Genomic DNA, 18,003 nt, shown 5'->3' with positions numbered 1-18,003 from the left:
GCTGCTGAGTCAGTTTGACATCCTGGATATATCCTTCAAACACAGACTGTAGACCCCTCTGTCTGCTTCTCTCTGAGATCACTCTTTTAATTTTCCGAAAATATGATATTTCTTCAGGGAGTGCAGTTAGTTACAGTGTGGCCTCCATGCTTACTCTGATAGCTTGTTGGATGATCACAAAGGGGCGGGGTTAGCATCGGGTCAATAAAGCAGTTTTGGGTAAAAATTCTGTGATTTTTCCAACACTGCTCGTTGTTGAGGGGCTGCTAACTATGGTGGCTAATGCAAAAATGCAAATGGCCCCTATCCAGAGGCAGTGTTCGGTTGTCTGTTCTGGGCTACTGTAGAAACATGGCGATTCAACATGGCGATCTCTGTACACAAGGTTCTGCTCCCTAAACGGCTAAGGTAACCAAAAACACTATTATTCTTATTTTCAGGTGATTACACACTAAAGAAAATATTTTTACTATAATATATTCGATTTCTGCCAATATATCCCCCTAAATCCTACAACTGGACAGACACTAAAACTTTTACTCTCTCTGTTAGAGTTTAAGTGATAAAAATGGAGTGTCAAAGAGGGACAGTAAGAGAGTGTAAAGCCAACATTAGCTCATCATTTTTGAGATGACACTTTGCTGGACTGGTAACAAGTTTTTTTCCCCAGTAAACGCTCTTACAAAACCAATAATTTTGTGTTGCTGTGGTTTTTAAATCTCATATAATGATGGAAACTGTTTATCCGGAGTTATTTAAGCTTCACCGCAAATAAATCTCCCCCTCGTCACTTCAACACGTCTTTGTCATAACATCCAAATGCTGTTTATGTGGTACAGATGGTGGAAGGACAACCACTCACGAAGCTTTTATAATTTGTAGACACAAGGACAGGCATATGCTCGGGGTCAGTGATGGGTGATGGTCAAGAGTGATGGCTGCTTACCTCACTGTAATGCTGATTAGAGAGCTGGAGCACAGAGTGCATTTTGGAGATGCCGGGGTTGCAAATGACTGTTCTCCAAATGAGCATCTTGTGGGATTGTGGGTTTCTTATAATTGGGCTCAGGCAGGTCTAGGCACAGATCTAGTGAGACATGTCAACAAACAAAAGGAAAGGGAAAAAAAGAAAAACAAGTTGCCCATCAACAAGCTGTCGTCGTGGCCGGAGGATGAAAAACAGGTTGTACAAACCCACAAATCCTAAAGTGAACCCAGCCAAGCCCTGATGATTAAAGGAGATTGCTCTCCTTTTGACGTTACCGAAGCAAGCACAGACTAAACAGACCACAAGTGGCATACAGGAGCCAGCACACAATGGAAGTGAAATGCCAAACGCCTGAATGGCCTCAGGGCAGGTACATTGTTTTGGCCCATTAACTATGAAGTTCCTCGCAAAATGACTCGGGGAAAACATCAGTGGCCTTTGCCGCTCGCTCTCTGCCCTGAGAACAGGATGCAAACATTCACACGTGCTGCACAACGCACTCACGCAAATACAAGAGGAGACATGTGGGCAGGCGCACATGCATGCACAGCACATACACACAGATGCAGTAACCTGTGAGCGCGAAAGACACGGACAGACTGTGACTGTGAGAAGGACTCAAGCAAACAAATGATGTCATTATCTCAAAGCACACTAGCTTGAATATTATTACCATACCAGTGGGAGGCATTTGGCATTCTCGCCTCTCATAGCTATGTGCTCACAAGTGAGAAAGAAAAAGAGGCAGCATTGTCCTGAAGTATTCTCATACATGTGACATTTGCACCATCAAACATGCAGTGTCACAGGGAAAAAATCCATTCAGCTGTTTTGGTATTTCTGCCATCCACCGAAACAACGTCAGGAATACCTAGACGTGTTTCTACAGAAGGCAGTCCCTGAGGGCACTCCCCTGTACTGCTAATGTGCTTTTTTTTTAAGCATTCGTGTACAGGAGGCATACAAATGATCATGCAGAAACATGATGAGAGCAGGAGGAAGGCTGTAATACGCAGGTCCCCATGGCAACCACACAAAACGGCATGCACTCACCATGGCAACAGAGCTGGCGAGGGAATATAGCGGAGACAGGGTTGGAGCTGGTGCTGGCCTCTGGCTGTTTGAAGTGATACATACATGCCGGCAGCAGCATCAGCAAGTAGTTCACTCACACTGAAACATGAAGACTGACATGTTACTCCTGTGAATAAATACCACTACTGACATGATGCATGTACATCTCAATTCAAAACATGGACATTTAAACCTTCTAAGGTGGACCTTAGAGCTATATTAATCAATATTTTTATGTTATCAGTGGATCAAATGCTTATGAAGTGCTTGTATAGATACAAATCCTCCAAAAAAAACTCTGTAGCTCCCTTTTAGCATCTTTCAGCTCCTTATTTTGGTTTACTTTACTGTTTTGGTTTACTCTCAGAGCTCTCATCAACCTTGTTTCTTTTCATCAATAAAAGCTCTAAAAACCCATCATACACTACCTTCACAGCACCAAACTGTAGATGGACCAAATTATCAACTAGCTGGCAAACATCATGGAGCATTTAGCAGCTGAAGAGCCAGATATTTTTCTCAGGAGTTGGTGAAACAGAGCTAAAATAAAAGTTAATATTGGACTTGCATTTGCCAGCCTGTCAGGAACATGATTCCAAATTAATAATGCTCCATGTCGGCTGGATGTGTAAAAAATATTACTGTTTGCTAACATGCTCGCTATAACCGTGTATGTGATAATATGTCATTGTTGTTTTAAGATATTATTCCACCCTCCACAAACCAAATATTTTTGCTTTAAAGGAATAGTTCTACATTTTGCAAAACATGTTTAAAGGGACAATTCAACCGGAAATCAAAAATACATATTTTTCCTCTTACCTGTAGTGCTATTTATCAGTCTTGATTGTTTTGGTGTGAGCAACTGAGTGTTGGAGATATCAGCTGTAGAGATGTCTGCCTTCTCTCTATTATAATGGAACTAGATGGCACTCGGTTTGTGGTGCTCAAAGCGCCAAAAAACTACATTTGAAAAACTCAACAGCAATGTCTCTTTGCAGAAATCATGACCCAGTTACTCAAGATAATGCACAGACCTTGTTGTGAGCAGTTTCATGTAGGAACTATTTTCTTTCTACTGAACTACACCTGCCAACTACATCACTAAGCAGAAGGAAGTGTGCATCTACTCATGGACAAAGGGTTCATGCTTGTAACAGCCAAGCCCATAGGAACAGTGCCGGACTGTAATGGTCAAATCGTGGAATTACAACTAACGGGCCGTCATGTGATGCTATGGGGTCCAAAAAGACTTTTTCCCATAGACTTACATTGTGAAAGAGAAGTCTGTAAAGCAGTGGATAATTTTTTTTTTTTTTTGAGCGTCAAAAAATGCAAAAATTAATCATTTCACTATCAGAATTTGATGCATTCACTCCGACAACATTTTGAAAGTGAGCCACATGATTAAATCATTTTATTCCCATTCACATTAGCATAGGGCTAAACCAGAAATTGGTTGGCTTGGCCCATGGATGCAAAACAAAATTTTATACCAGGAAATCAAACATTTTTGGCTTCATGCGCCACTGAGCAACTTCTATAGGAATTAACGGGGCCCTGCCTCCAACACTATGGCCAACTCTCTTTATACAACCATGTTGACAGTCTGAGATGAAAACACTATTGGCGTCTCCCTCAGCCATGTAACCTTAGCTAGCTCAATGGTAGCAGTTGAGGGATTAGTAGATGCACGTTTCCTTCTGCGCAGTGATATGGTTGACGGGTGTAGTTGGGTAGAAAGGAAATAGTTCCTACGTGAAACTGTCTACAACAAGGTCCGTGGATTATCTTGAGTAACCGGGTCATGATTTCTGGAGAAAGACATTGGTGTTGAGTTTTTCAAATGTATTTTTTTGCCGGTTTTGGCACCACAAGTTCAGTGCCGTCTAGTTACATTATTTTCAACAGAAGGCAGACATGTCTATGGACAATATCTCTAACACTTGACAACTCACACCAAAACAATCTAGACTGATAAACGATGGTCTTCTCCTAAACTCATGTTAACCTGAGCCTACTGCTCATTTTAACCTCAGCCTGGGAGCTGATCAGCTGTGAAAAGCCTAAAACTCAGACTTTCCTCTAACAGGCAGAAGTGCAGCCTCGAGCAGAAACATGCACAGGCATCGTTTTGTTCCTGTACAGTAGAGGTATGTCATGAAATATACAGTACAGTACAGTACAGTACAGTACAGTAGGCCTTGGTTAATGGAGCCACAGACGGCTTACCTGAAATGACAAATAGCCCGAAACATACTGCTGATGCTTTAAGGCCACGGTCAGCTGTACTGTAAACGATAATGGTTTCCCTGCTAGACAAGGAGAAACCCCCAGAACAAACATACATCATCATTGTGTTACTGCTGCTGGTTAAACTCAGATAGATTTCCACACAGTGGTTTGAATATAAAGACCTGCCTGCTCAGACTTGAAGTCAAAATAAGTTCACTTGTCAACACCCATCATGACACATAATTTACCATAATTTTGAAATAAAAAATGACTAAAACGACCTCCCAAAGCTCAAAAAAATCAAAACCATTACCCCCAAACAAGGCGTGATTAATCCCCCACATTAAGTGGGCATTTCACAAAAGAATCTCTCTAATGAGCTTGGTTGTCAGTGAAGTATTTTTCCTTTCATCGGTGCCTTTAATTAAACACCGAAACACAAAGAGACACAGATATTAATCACTCTGGTTTAAGCTGCTTTTCAATTCAGCAGCCATTAAAAGTTGCGCCGCTTGACTGGGTGCGACGTCAGCTGAGGCTGGATGGAACTGTGTCACTGCGAACTCAGGAGACCTCTTAGTTAAAAACAAAACATGTTTCTTGAGTGTGTGTGGGAGTTCAGACGAGATTTCAAGTGCAACATAAGCAAGATGAAAATCACTGATGCTCAAAGAATCATTTTGTGCTTTGTGTTTCAGGGACTAGTTGGCAAAGCATATGCTTTTGAAAATCTTTGACTTGAAGATAATTTCTCTGCATTGATATTCAGCCACCCTGGAGCGAGAGTGTCTGCTGGAGCTGTCTGCTCAGTGGAATAATCGGAGCGGGTGGGTGTGGCAGAGGGCGAACTGGCAACAACACCACACAGCTCACTCAATGTCTCCATCTAGTGGTGACAGGAGGCTTAACACTAACAGGTGGATCTTTTTTTCTCACAATAACAGAGCAGTCATGGTCACGCTGTTATAAAAGTATATCCAAAATCTGTTATAGCACAGTCGGACTTCTTTTAGAAAATATTTTGCTGTCTAATTTCAGTTGAGTGATATTATATAGAGTGAAAAATGTTTTAATTATGCAGCCCTTTAATTGCCAGTCAGCCCTAGTCAATATCATTATTTTTTTTTAATCTAATATCTACTGCATTTTTCCTGAAATACACACAATAATGTACAAAATTAGGCAGCGTGGAGAAAAAATGTGCAGGTGAAGCCTCTGTACATGTGTAGACCCCACTGTTGTCACTTTCAGAATTAAAGGTGCCCGTTTCCTTTAACCCCTGGAGGAGCTAAATATTGTTCATATTTACTTAATGATGCACATCTAGCTGGCGGAGAGATGTCTTAATTATATATTTTTTTCTGTATCACACAATGTTAAGGAAAGATATATGTACAGTCAGTTTGTATTTGAGGTATATTTCTACAGTGAGCATCTCTGCTTTGGATTCCATATAAAAGTCTAAAAAAAAAGCAGATACAAGAGTCTCCAACAAGGCCTGTCGACAGACAGTGAGAAAAAGCAGACGAAAGACGAAAGCGTAAGCAAAATTGTCCTGTTTAATATACTCTAGTTTCTGCCTGACAGATCTCAGGTAGTCTTGGAGACAACAGACCAGGAGGAAGTGGAGGAATGCATCCTTAAAGGGACAGTTCACCACCAAATCAAAAATACATATTTTTCCTCTTTCCTGTAGTGCTGTTTATTAGTCTCGATTGTTTTGTTGTGAGCTGCAGAGTGTTGGAGATATTGACTGTAGAGATGTCTGCCTTCTGTTGAATATAATGGAACTAGATGTCACTCAGCTCGTGGTGCTCAAACTGCCAAAATACTACATTTAAAAATCTCAACAGCAATGTCTCTTTCTAGAAATCATGACCTGGTTACTCAAGATAATCCACAGAGCTTGTTGTGAGCAGTTTCATGTGGGAACTATTTTCTTTCTACCAAACCACACCCACCAACCATATCACTGCGCAGTAGGAAGCGTGCATATACTGCCAGCTCACCTCGCACCACTGATCTAGCTAACGTCACAGCTCAGCCAAGGAGGAGCTGTCACATGCATGAGCCTTTCATCCATGAATAACTCACATCAAAATAATAGAGATTTAAAAATAGCTCTACATATAAGAGGAAAAATGTATTTTTGATTCTGGGTAAATCTGTCCCTTTCAAACAGTAGCAGCTGCTTTGTTGAGGGAGAGTTGCTGGAAGATACTATATACTAAGGATGCTTGATATTGGATTTTTCTTTTTTGCAAATATCTGATATGCCAATTTATAACAACGTATTTGGTCGATAACCGATACCGACATATATCCAGTTTTTTCTCCAAGTAATTTTAGTGATCATCAAGTCTCTTCTGTAGCGGAATTAACATCATATTATGCATGTATGCTCTCATCATGACAGCCCACCAGCAGATGGAGACATGAAATACAATGCTTTTAAACTTATGTGATATTCATTCATTGTGCAAAATAAGAAAAAGCATGTTGGCCTATTCTGATAGTTCATTTTAAAGCCAATATCAGCTGATACCAATGACGTGCCGAAACTATAGTGCATCCCTAATATACACCTTATAGCAGTTGTTCCAAACCTTCCATGATTTGAGACAGCTTAATATAAAGCTGTGTCTATTTGTGACCCCTCATCACAACATTTATGTCTCTAAACTGTGAGCAATTTCACTGACGAGTCTTCCCCCTCAAAACTTCTCAAATTTAAGCACGTGTTAGAGCAGTGTTTCTCAGATACAGACACACATACCCCTGGAGTATTGCAGGGGGTATGTGAGATTTTTTTAAAAATGTTAATTTAAAAATTTCAGTCATTCATAGCCTAATTCCTTAAATATTTTTATCACTAAATAATAGATTAGACTTTATTGTCGTGCTGCAGCGCAAAACAATGAGATTAGGAGGTATTCCTTGACTATACAGTAAGTGCAACTTATCAGAAAGATGTGGTTCAATGCAACTATAATGCCGACTGTTACTGTGATGGATTTTAAACATTTGGAGGTGATACTGTGTTGTACCTCCTTGTATAGGCTTTTTTCTTCCACTGTTTTACGTTGGTCAGGGGTATTGTCTACAAAATATTTCAAAAGGGGTACATTATTGAAAAAGTTTGAGAACCTCTGTAGAGGCATAAAAACTACTATCCAACATTTCACAAGAAGAAAGAAATCTGACCCAGAGGATCAGCTGCCAGTAAACAACTGCTCATTTGTTATCAGAATGTATTACAGTCTGAAGATGTGTGTGCTATCTATGCCAGCTGGTCACAGGGGATTTCAACAAGCCATTACTTTAATTTCGCCGGTCTACATTATACAGTCTCACTTTTCATTTTACGCACGATGTCTTTGTGTGTCGTGATCTCATGTTTTCTCTTGATACAAATGAATCCATGCCTTATCTCATCACAAGAGTGCCATCATGTGTTGAAAAGCAGCACCACAGCAGCGTCTGCTCAGTGCACATGATCTAGTATCAAATTAGGCCTGTTAAATGTTATTTAAATTAGACATTTGTATTTTTCAGAAGTATTCACATAACTGCATCATCTCTGTGAGTTATCATATTTGACATTAGTTGCATGGGAAAGCTGGAATAAAGCGGGAATAATCTTTCAGTTGAACAGATGTTTGCATTGCATCCTCCACTCTGAATACTGGAAATTGGGGATGATGATTAACCCTTGGAAACCTGCAGTGACACATTTCTTGTGCTGCTTTCGCGAGTATTTAGACCTTTATACCCCGAGCAAATTTGTGCAATTTCTTTAAAAAAAAAAAAAAAAAGGGGGGGAAAAAAGGCAATTAAGAAATGTCCCACAACTTACTAAAATGACAAAAAAATAAAATATGAATAGACTAATTAAATTATTAAAGAAAAAAGCTAGGGAAAATCTATATTAATTACATGATTATATATTATTTATTAGATTTATTTCATAATTTTTAAGCACTCTTTCCAGGTCATTCCCTTGTTTGTTTGTTATTAATTTTTATTTTTTAACTAATTTTCTTGTTGTTAATTTTCTCTTTTTACTAATTTCTCGCAATTTTATTTGGGTCATTTCTTCTTTCGTTGCTCATTGCCTTCTTCCCATGTTTTTAAAAGAAATCAAGCCAATTTGCTCAGGTTTCAAAGGGTTAAAGATAAAAGATCAGTCAGCAAACTCAATATGGGCATCAACAGTATTAGATTGTGATTAACAAAACAGGAAACACTGTAGTCACTTGAGCACATGCTTGTCATAATGATACCTATGCGCCGCCAATGATTCAGTCTGCAAGTGATGATTTATTCCACAGATCAATTATGATTCATTACAGTTCATCAAAAAGTTGTCCATGCAACAACTCCCTCATCACACCCATATGCTAGTATATCACTCTAAAAAATACATACACACAAATGACAGACTCATCTCAGTGGTCATATATTATCAATATTATTACGCACAAAATATAAAACTAGCATCTGTCTTTGACATCAATACATAGTGGCTGCAATGTTGCTTCTCTTGCACAAAATGTTTTGCACGCTTATATACACAGAGTCGTTCCTATGCGGCGCATAGTCACCGTACATTTCTCTTGTTATGATATTGCATAATAAATATCATCTGTCTTTTAAGACTTGCTTTGACATAGACACGTGTGCTGGCGGAGAAAAGACTCAGTTAAGACAGAATAAATAAAACCTTGAGGAGTGAGTGCATGAAATGACGACAAGCAGTCGAGGGTGTGAAACGTGACCTCCTCGAGGGGCTACTGTGCGTGTGTGTGAGTGAGTGTGTGTGCGGGCACTCATGTCTGTAAATGTGATTATGTCATTAACAGAAGAAGTCGCCTCATAGACCCTGAGATAGCTGTGTCACCAACGATGTACTTGTGGAGTTACGAATGGAAGAAGTTTGGCTCTTGTGGTAGCTGTCAGTCAGGCTTTGTTACAACAGCTCAAGCAGGAAAAGGGTTGAGCCCTGCTACTTCCATGAAACACTGCCAACATAAAGACATAACAACTGTGTGGTGAAGTAGTTTATATTGTTCACGGATTCCTTACTCATAAATTCTAAAGTTGTAATCATGACCTCTGCACTTCCTCGTGGAGTTTAACACAGACTTCCAGCAGGTACTGCGTTCCTGTTTCCTATTGTCTCAATGAAAAACAAAAACCTATCCAAGAGCCTGAAATCTTCTACCTAGTACAATATGGAAACCTGACAGATGATATAACACCCATTCACTCAAAAACCTTGTGCAGCTTTTCCATGCCATACTTCTCTCTAACCAGTTATCAGGGTCTAAGACGCTGGTTACACAGTAGCCATTTTGGAAGTAAAGTGGCAGTACATGACAGTGGGTTATATAAAACTCTATGTCACACAGTTATAAGTTGGGATCCCTGTGGAGGGTTGGTGGGATCTCAGCTGATTTGTGTGCTTCAGCATCAGGTCTGTTTTAAAGAAATAACCCACTTTACATTTCCTCCACTGCGCTGAATACTCCTGTTTGGTTTCTGTATATTTTTTTTCATCGGGAACCCCTAGGAGTTAAACTCGTCTGCCTCGAGCAACGACGCCTGTTTCACACTACGACGGTCATCAGAAAGCTATGACGCAAATGTCTCCGACTTTGTGCTTCACACATCTTCATTAATCAGCCTGTAATCAGGCTCGTTTCAGGTTGAGTCGGCCTGGCGGCTGCTTCAGCAAGCAACGGCGCCGACTTCAGATTATCTGTACAAATTCTCCATCGTTCTCTGTCTCTCATTCTCTGATTTGCTCCTCTGCTTTGGTTACTTCTCCTCCTGTTTTCTCTCTCTCTCTGTCCTCATTCACCTCTGTTTCTCTCACTGGGCTCTCGCTCTCAGTGTTGCAAGAGGAAGTTGGTTGCCATGTTGATGTCGTTGTTTGAAGCTCTGAGGGCCTCGAGGGCATCGATCCTGGAAAAGCCCATTTCCACCAACCGTGCAACCTGAGGGACAAAAACACCAGCTAAGATGGCAGACAAATCATCACCTGGGAGTATTGCATAACGGAAAAATGTGAAGTGTGGGTGGGCCAGAGAATGTTATGGTGAACAAGAGTTAGCAGTCTGTCTATCTATGAAGATTTGAGTCATCCTGGTAATAAAATATGTGAAAGAATATCAAGAAATTACCAACTACGCCAAGATTGAAAACACTACAGGAAAGGAGATAGAACAAAGGAAACTTGTACCGCTTTTCCACCAAAACTAGCACGTTTATACAGGTTTTTTAAACATGGGAAAAACCTGCTAAAATTAGGTGATAGACTGCTTTCCCATTGCCAGTAGATGAATACACCCCTTTATGCTATTTTCTTTTTTTTAACCCTCGGATGGTGGGTCTCTGCTGCTGCTCGCTGCTAATTGGCGCTGCTTACTTATATCATTGTGGTATATTTATCATGAATACAGTCCATCTGATGCTCGTTTTGTTTCTGTTTTTTGCAGTTTCATCACTACTACAGATGCAACTGTAGCCAGTATCTCACTATCACTATCTTCATTCACACTTTAAGAAGCTACAAATTATATTCAGCCACAAACTAAACCTGAAAAGCTGCAAATCAGAACTGAGGTACAGAGAGTTGTTGCATAGAGCTGATACACCATCTCATCTAGTTGCATTGGTGTGAAATGGCAGGTTTTTACAACGTTGCAGAACAACGCATTGCAAGTAGTTGCCTGTTGCATCTCACCTTGTCGCAAATCTTTGGTCTGAACTGGGCTTTACAGCGATTACTTCTTTTTTATATCTGTTACTAATTCTATCTCTCATTTAAAGTCGGTGTTGACTAATTTGGAGCAATATTTGAGCGTTGCTTGGATGGGGACAGACGGCATTTTCTGGTGGCATGCCACAAAATAGGCAGTGATTAGCATGTCCACCCAGGAGTCATATTTCATCACTGCCAATCAAAGCCTGGAGCAGATAAATACCCATGACTAGTGCAGAGTCATTTGTCTCAAGACTGAAAGGGGATTGTCGCCTTTCCACTAAAGACAAAAGCCAGATGTTGAGTGTAAGTGTTTTTTTGTTCAGTGGGGAAAGGAGCTATACACAGAAACACACAAACACCCACCTGCTCCTCTGCGACAGGAGAGTTGTCCAATAGAGGCTGTGTAGAAGGGTGTGACTGAGCCTGGGGGCGGGGCTGCATTGGGGGTCGGTTCTGCCCTCTGTGTCTCAGGGAGGGGAATAACCTGGTCCACTGTAACAACCCAGACTAAACACACACACACATCCAGGCAGAATCAAGTACTTTATGTAGAGACTGAACAGATAGTACAACTGTCATTACTGACATCTGACTCTTGAATTGAATCAAGTTGTGACACTGTTTGTATTTGTGGAGAGGTCTGTGTGTGCATTAGTGCTGCAATAAGTGTGTGTGTGTGTGTGTGTGTGTGTCTCCTACCTGTTGCTGTTGTCTGGCGTTCCTCCTGGACTCGTTGTATTGGGCCAGCAGTAGCTGCTGGTCGAGCATGTCCATCCTCTGCTGCCTCTGGATGTCCAGAGTGGCACCCATCCCCAGGGGTGTCTCACTGCTCGGCTGGGAGCCTTGATGACCGCAGACGTTAATAACACATTAATAAGCAGCCACAAAAACATATAATGCTGTGTAAAAGATGTGTACATCAATCATCAAAGTTGTTGACAGGTTTCAAAATATGCATCTGCTGCTTGTGTGAATGGATAGAATCACTGAGACGTCCAGGTAGACAACTGATCATTGATTTCCATTGTGGAGGTAAGTTGAAATCCGCAAACTTGTTTATTTGGGCTTTCATTTTCAGCTGCATCTACACTGTTTTTCAGATATATAGTTAATGCAAGAAAGATAAAACTGTGAAATAATTCCAAATATAGCATACATTTACACTGATATTGATCTTATTTTACGTGGCTCAAAACTAACCAACTGAGGCAAAGTTTGCTCAGCTCTGTATCATTTTATGTACACAATGCAGGGATGTTCTACCAAACAGGAAACATAGTGATTTGATCTATAGCATTATTATTTTACTGCACACTGATGTCCTTCATTTTGGAAGCAAAAACAAAGCAGTAACCAGGATTATTTTTATAATAATCTCCTGTTTGCTAATGAGTGGTGTCTATAAAACTGGGAACATGAGTCTGACTTTAGTCTAATTATAAGCACAGCAAACCATGATTTTACTTTTCCTCCATTTTATTAATGGAAAATAAAATTAAAAAATATGAAGAAGAATGTAGCCTGTGTTAAAATCCTAAGTCATTCTGCTTCACAGCACTGCTCAAAGGCCTAAAATGTACAAATATTAATATTCCTTAATTAAACAGAGACAGACAACAACTCCATGTCAGGGCCCTGCAACGCTGGTCGCTGTGCAAAAGGATTTGAGCAGGATTTGTGTATGTGATTACTAACGGTTGGACTCACTTGAGAAGACGGGCTCCAGAATATACCGTCCAATACAAGACACCCAGGCGGGCACAAAGAGGAGCTTCTGTAACCAGAGGACGTTGGAGTGGTACAGTCCGCCTGAGATCTGAAAGACACATTGATAAATGGAAATTAAATATAGTGTGTGTATATAGGTTTATTCATAGAGCACCATTCAGACACAGGGCAATTCAGAGTGCTTTAAAGGGGCACAGAAATACATTAAATATATAAAGAAAACATTGAAATGGCATATGAAAGACAAATAAATAATATATGTAATAATATAGTATAGAAGTCAAAGCAAAACCTGTATTAATCAATATTACAATGAATTAAATTACTTATATAAAATGACAGCTCACAACCTGCATCTTTGCAAAACTTTTTAGCCACTAAAAGCTTATTATTTTGATTTTCTGGCCCACACACATGCTGAGTGCAACTTCAACAATCACATGTGCCTCCTACTGGTCATAAATTATATATTGCTGATTTTAATACCGATTCACTTCCTGGATACACATAAATAACAAGATGAATTTGGCTACTCACCAGGCCACTGAGTGCAAGGAGCCACATGAAGGGGCTTGAAGTCAGCAGCTGCACCACAGAACGATAAGAGAGGAAGACAGAAACAATGAGGATAAGACCAGTGAGGATTTTAAAAAATTCATGGAGAGAAAGCAAAACAGATACTTACTTCCCCAAATGAGCAAAACACAGGCTTACCTGCAAGCCTACTATGTAGACCAGAGACTTGTTGGTAATGTGGATGTGACCCAGGACCTGGGTGACCGGCATCCTGGGGATCAACCGGTAGAAAGGCACAAACAGAGAGAAGACTGGAGCGAGCCTGTGAGCAGAGCAGTGGAAAAGTCAAGAAGACATTAACATAAAATAAATTGATATTTGGCAGAAGTAGTAATATTTCAGGCAAACTGGGAAAGACAATATTAGGTTTTTGAAATCGTTACTTTACCATCTCACTTATTTAAACAACAACCTAATCTTATTATTTGACCAAGTCTGTCGAGCCATTTTATTTCCTTCCTTTTGTGGAGGTGGACTGAATGCTGCAGTCACAGTCCACCACCATCTAAATACCGTATACTCAATTATAATGCAGGCAGAGGATTAAGAAATGAAGAAAATGGATACTGCCCGAGGCTTACATGGTGATATGTGGAGGTGAAAAATGAAGATTTTCTACTTTAGAGAAACATGATTTTTGCATTGCTTCTTTCCACACATCATAAAGCTAAATGCCAGGGTATTCATATTTTTATTGCAGGATCCTCAGTGTCCATAAAACTAAAAAGCTTGGCATGTACTACTCACAGTCCTGCAGGCAGTTCCTCCACCTCATAGTCAAACAGAAACTGGAAAGCCTGAGCCAGCAGGAAGTCCATCAGCGCAGAGAGACACCACGTTCCCAACAGGAAGGACTAGGAGTAAAAAGAGCACCGTATATGACTGTTGGAACAATGCGGGCAAAGCAAACAAGCCTTCTTCATGCCGTCAAACATTTCACTACATTTTCACAAACATAAAGTCAGTGTCAGTTACACAGCAGGCAAGTGAGAACTGCTTTGAGCCAGATGAGGAAGTTGTGTCTACTCTTCCCTGAAACATGATACACAGGTGATTCTGATTTATGATCATACTTATAATTCTGTTACAATTTTTTTTGCTTTCGTTTATGAAGGTAACTGGAGTATAAAGTGGAAACTCATCACGTTAAATTGATTCATTCTTGATTTGGGAGAATCTAGTTCGGCTAAGAATATCAGCAAGTTCTATAAATTTGATATCTACGTATTCATCTATCAATGGTTTTTGGTACTTACGGCAAACTTCCTGGTGCCAAACCTCCTCTCAAAGATTCTAAAGTTGTAGATGAGCAGGCTGCTGCAGAAGGAGTCCTTCACATCTAGACAGACCAGCCTGCCGCACAACAACCTCCATACCTACAGTGCAAGGGAGCACAGAGGAAGAATGATGACATTACAACTTTGTGTACTGATGCCTTTTCTGAATAACACAGCATACATATGTCACATATCTGATCCACCTAAAAACAACAAACTTCAAATCATTTTTAAAACAATTTAACAACAAAATATCAAGTCCACTTAGTGGCTTTTTTCAGAGCTTTCAACTGCATCACGTCACCATAGTGTGGTAGTGAAGTCATGTGATAACAGATGATTATATATGGGGGGTGGAAGTGTAATCCCTGTCTATGTTAAAAAAATCAGGGGCTGTATTCACACACATTCTGAGAATAGGCCGTTTCAAACTGGACAACATAAACATTCTAAATGGGTCCCTTTGTATTTCCTGTTTGAATGTAATGTTAATGCAGACGCTGACAGGAAGTAAACAGGGACCAAAGCTGTTGCCCTAGCAACAGAATAGCAATGAAACGGTCCATACTCTCAGAGAGCTCCTAGTTTAGCCTTAAAATTCTAGCAAGGAGTCCTAGCTTAGGAGTGACTCAGGAAAATTCTCAGAGCACCTCTGAGCAAGAAAGGGACAGAAACATTTACCTTAGTGAGGAGGTGCGATTGACACTGTTACTAGGTATGATGCATTCTTTCAAAGCTCTTTTGAGAGCCTGTAAAGTGTGGTCACCCAGTGGAAACTAAATGAACTGCGTCACAATATGAGACTGTGTTTGTTTGTGTAATCACCCTGCTGATGAAAGGCTGAGACAGACCCAAGTCATCACTGCTGCACTGTAACATTTCTTTTTGGTTGCCTAATATCTTAGTGTTGAGATCACTTTATTTCTGGGGTAATAACGTAATTGCATTGGTTTGGAGTTGTGGGTGTATCTCGAATGAGACTGAGCACAAACATCCATGAACGATTTAATCTGAAATGTTTAATTAACTCACTGTCATTCAGCGTTATTTCTCCTACCTCTTTGTCTTTCCACCATTTTATGCTCTGCTTCTTAAACTCTCAAGCCTCTTAAAAGTCCTCCTCCTTACTCCTCACATTTTTTCCTTAGGAGTCTAAGAACCTTAGGAGTTCTGTTAAAGGCTAAGATGCTTTGTGAATAACTTATCTTTACCAGCAACTAGTCTTAACTGTAAGAGGAAATTCTTGTCATTATTGTAAGAATTTTAAGGGTCAGGGTTAGGGCCTGAGATTTAAATAGGTTTGATGTTTCTCCAGCCACACACTCTCCTCTGGTCCATGACCTTTGACTCTTTCTTCAGTCGATGCTACCACCAGTTTTGATCACAAACAACTGATGTTGTCAGTTTCTTCTATTGTCCTGGGTCTTTGCAGTCTCACCATTGTAGATAACATTAAAATGCATCAATTTGTCCGGCACTCTGTCAATGACGCTCCTCAGGTCTCTCTGATTTAAAAGCTTTTTTTAGAAAAAAATTGACTGTTGTTGGACTGGGTGTCTAAGCCAAAGTGAATCCTGGTGTTTTTGAAAACTCTTCCTCGTCCTGATTAGGGTTGTAACAATATGAGATTTTCATGGTATTATAACCATCTCAAAAATGATTATGGTTTCAAACATCTTGTTCCTCTAATTGAAACTTTAAACTATTTTTTTAATGGACCTATGTGTAAAAAGTTTACGCTTTTAAAATAAATAAAATAAAGGTCATATTCTCCATCCAGTTGCATTGTTTTTCAATACTGTAGATAAGCAAAGGTACCAACAACTCTCATATCATGGTATACCTTCAAACTGGTATATCACTGCAACTCTAGACTTGATGATGGTTAATGTCTTTCCAAGGTAAACACTCTGTGATAAGAGTGTGGCACCCAGTGACACACACTATCTGGAGACACTGGGTGCTGTCTCTTAGTCCTTCACCTCTGCTTCTCACACACATACAGCTGTTGGAGACATACCTGGTGCTGCTGTGTGACAGCCTGCAGGTTGTACATGAACAGCTCTTGGTACTGTGGCAGCAGGGTGAGCATCACAGTCAACCCATTGAGAACCAGCAGGAGGCCTTTAGACAGAGGAGCCTTGTCTGTGGAGAACACACACACACATTTACAGCTAAACAGTGACAGTGTCGTCTTCTCAAGGAGGCAGCTTTGCATATGTGACGGTATAATTGAAGACAGAGAAACGGCTAATTTGTATATGGAGGCAGGGCAGACAGTAACGTTACCATGAATTAGCTTGATGTTTAGCTAGTCAGAAGATACTCTTTCTACTAATTTCTATTATTTTTATTAACAATGACATCTTAGCTGAACATATCGACTAAATGGTGAAGCAACACATATGCTGTTAATTAACTAAACGCAGCTGTAACTGACAGAAACTGCCTCGGGTAAATGAATGACAGCATAATGCTAACGTCCGTTGGCTAAGCTAGCCGTTACCGCTGTAACTGACAGGGGGAAGCGGTGAGAGGAATGCAACAACCCGGCAGTCGCTTAACGGCGGATCCGGGGTACTTACACAGGCCCCGGGAGCCGGTGGTGGTAAACATGGTGTCCAGGTGATTCACGGAATCCAGACGATGGCCGTTAATCCAAAGGCAACGGGAAACTAACACTCAAACACCGAAATAAAGTTGGAGAAAAGGTCCATGCTGTGACTGTGAACAGAAAGAGACAAGGGGAAGGGGATCTGCTACAGGAGCCCGAGAAGACCAAAAGGTGTTAATTCGCGGTCCGCTGACGTTATAATGAACTGGACTGTAGAGGGCGCTGTTGTTCCACGTTAAAGACGAGATGAAGCTCACTAGACAATTTTACTGATAACCTTATTATAAACACCGCATTTCTATGATGGTCTTAAATACTTTAATGCTGAGGGAACAGCAGATATTTAGGAATACGGATAAGTTATTTCGGTAATCAGTTTCTAAAGGAATGCAACTTAATAATAAAACCATTTCCATTTAATTTATCACATTTATTTTACTAATAAAAGTCATCATACGGTAATTTAAAATGATGAATACAATTAAAAAAGGAGAATTAATTTGAGTCTGCAGTGCTATTACTACTACTTCCACCAATAATATTATGACAACAACAACAATGATAATAATGATAATAATTATTATTATTATATAATGATAAGCAAAGTAGCAACAAAACAAAACAGCAAACAAATAAAAACAAAATATAAATTTTTAAAAATCAAGTCACAATAAAAAAAATAGATATTCATGCAGACTGCCACCCTTGCCCATAAAATAAATAAAATAGAATAAAATAAAAT

At 40.0% G+C, this 18,003-nt stretch overlaps 1 protein-coding gene across 1 annotated transcript; it reads right to left on the bottom strand.

Annotated features, from left to right (window-relative positions):
• Window positions 1–8,597: 8,597 nt before the first annotated feature.
• ubac2 (UBA domain containing 2) lies at window positions 8,598–17,409 on the bottom strand. Its single transcript, XM_050071875.1, has 10 exons — window positions 17,233–17,409; window positions 16,668–16,792; window positions 14,627–14,746; window positions 14,118–14,224; window positions 13,509–13,632; window positions 13,332–13,379; window positions 12,774–12,882; window positions 11,766–11,908; window positions 11,430–11,573; window positions 8,598–10,296 (listed from the first exon to the last, which is right to left on the bottom strand). The coding sequence occupies exons 1-10, from the start codon at window positions 17,261–17,263 to the stop codon at window positions 10,189–10,191; spliced, it is 1,059 nt and encodes a 352-aa protein (XP_049927832.1). The 5' UTR covers window positions 17,264–17,409; the 3' UTR covers window positions 8,598–10,188.
• Between the last annotated feature and the right edge of the window lie 594 nt (window positions 17,410–18,003).

The sequence above is a fragment of the Epinephelus moara genome, chromosome 19 (assembly GCF_006386435.1).
Source record: "Epinephelus moara isolate mb chromosome 19, YSFRI_EMoa_1.0, whole genome shotgun sequence".
Lineage (NCBI taxonomy): Eukaryota > Metazoa > Chordata > Actinopteri > Perciformes > Serranidae > Epinephelus > Epinephelus moara.
This window is presented reverse-complemented; position numbering and strand designations above follow the sequence as displayed.

Bases quoted from the DNA above. Each gene is read 5' to 3' on its own strand.
- ubac2 (XM_050071875.1), bottom strand. From the start codon at position 17,263: ATGTTTACCACCACCGGCTCCCGGGGCCTGT. The intron at 16,793-17,232 runs GTAAGTACCCCG...TGTTCTCCACAG, and splicing joins CACCGGCTCCCGGGGCCTGT to ACAAGGCTCCTCTGTCTAAA. The intron at 10,297-11,429 runs GTGGGTGTTTGT...TTTGTCCCTCAG, and splicing joins CTCCTGTCGCAGAGGAGCAG to GTTGCACGGTTGGTGGAAAT.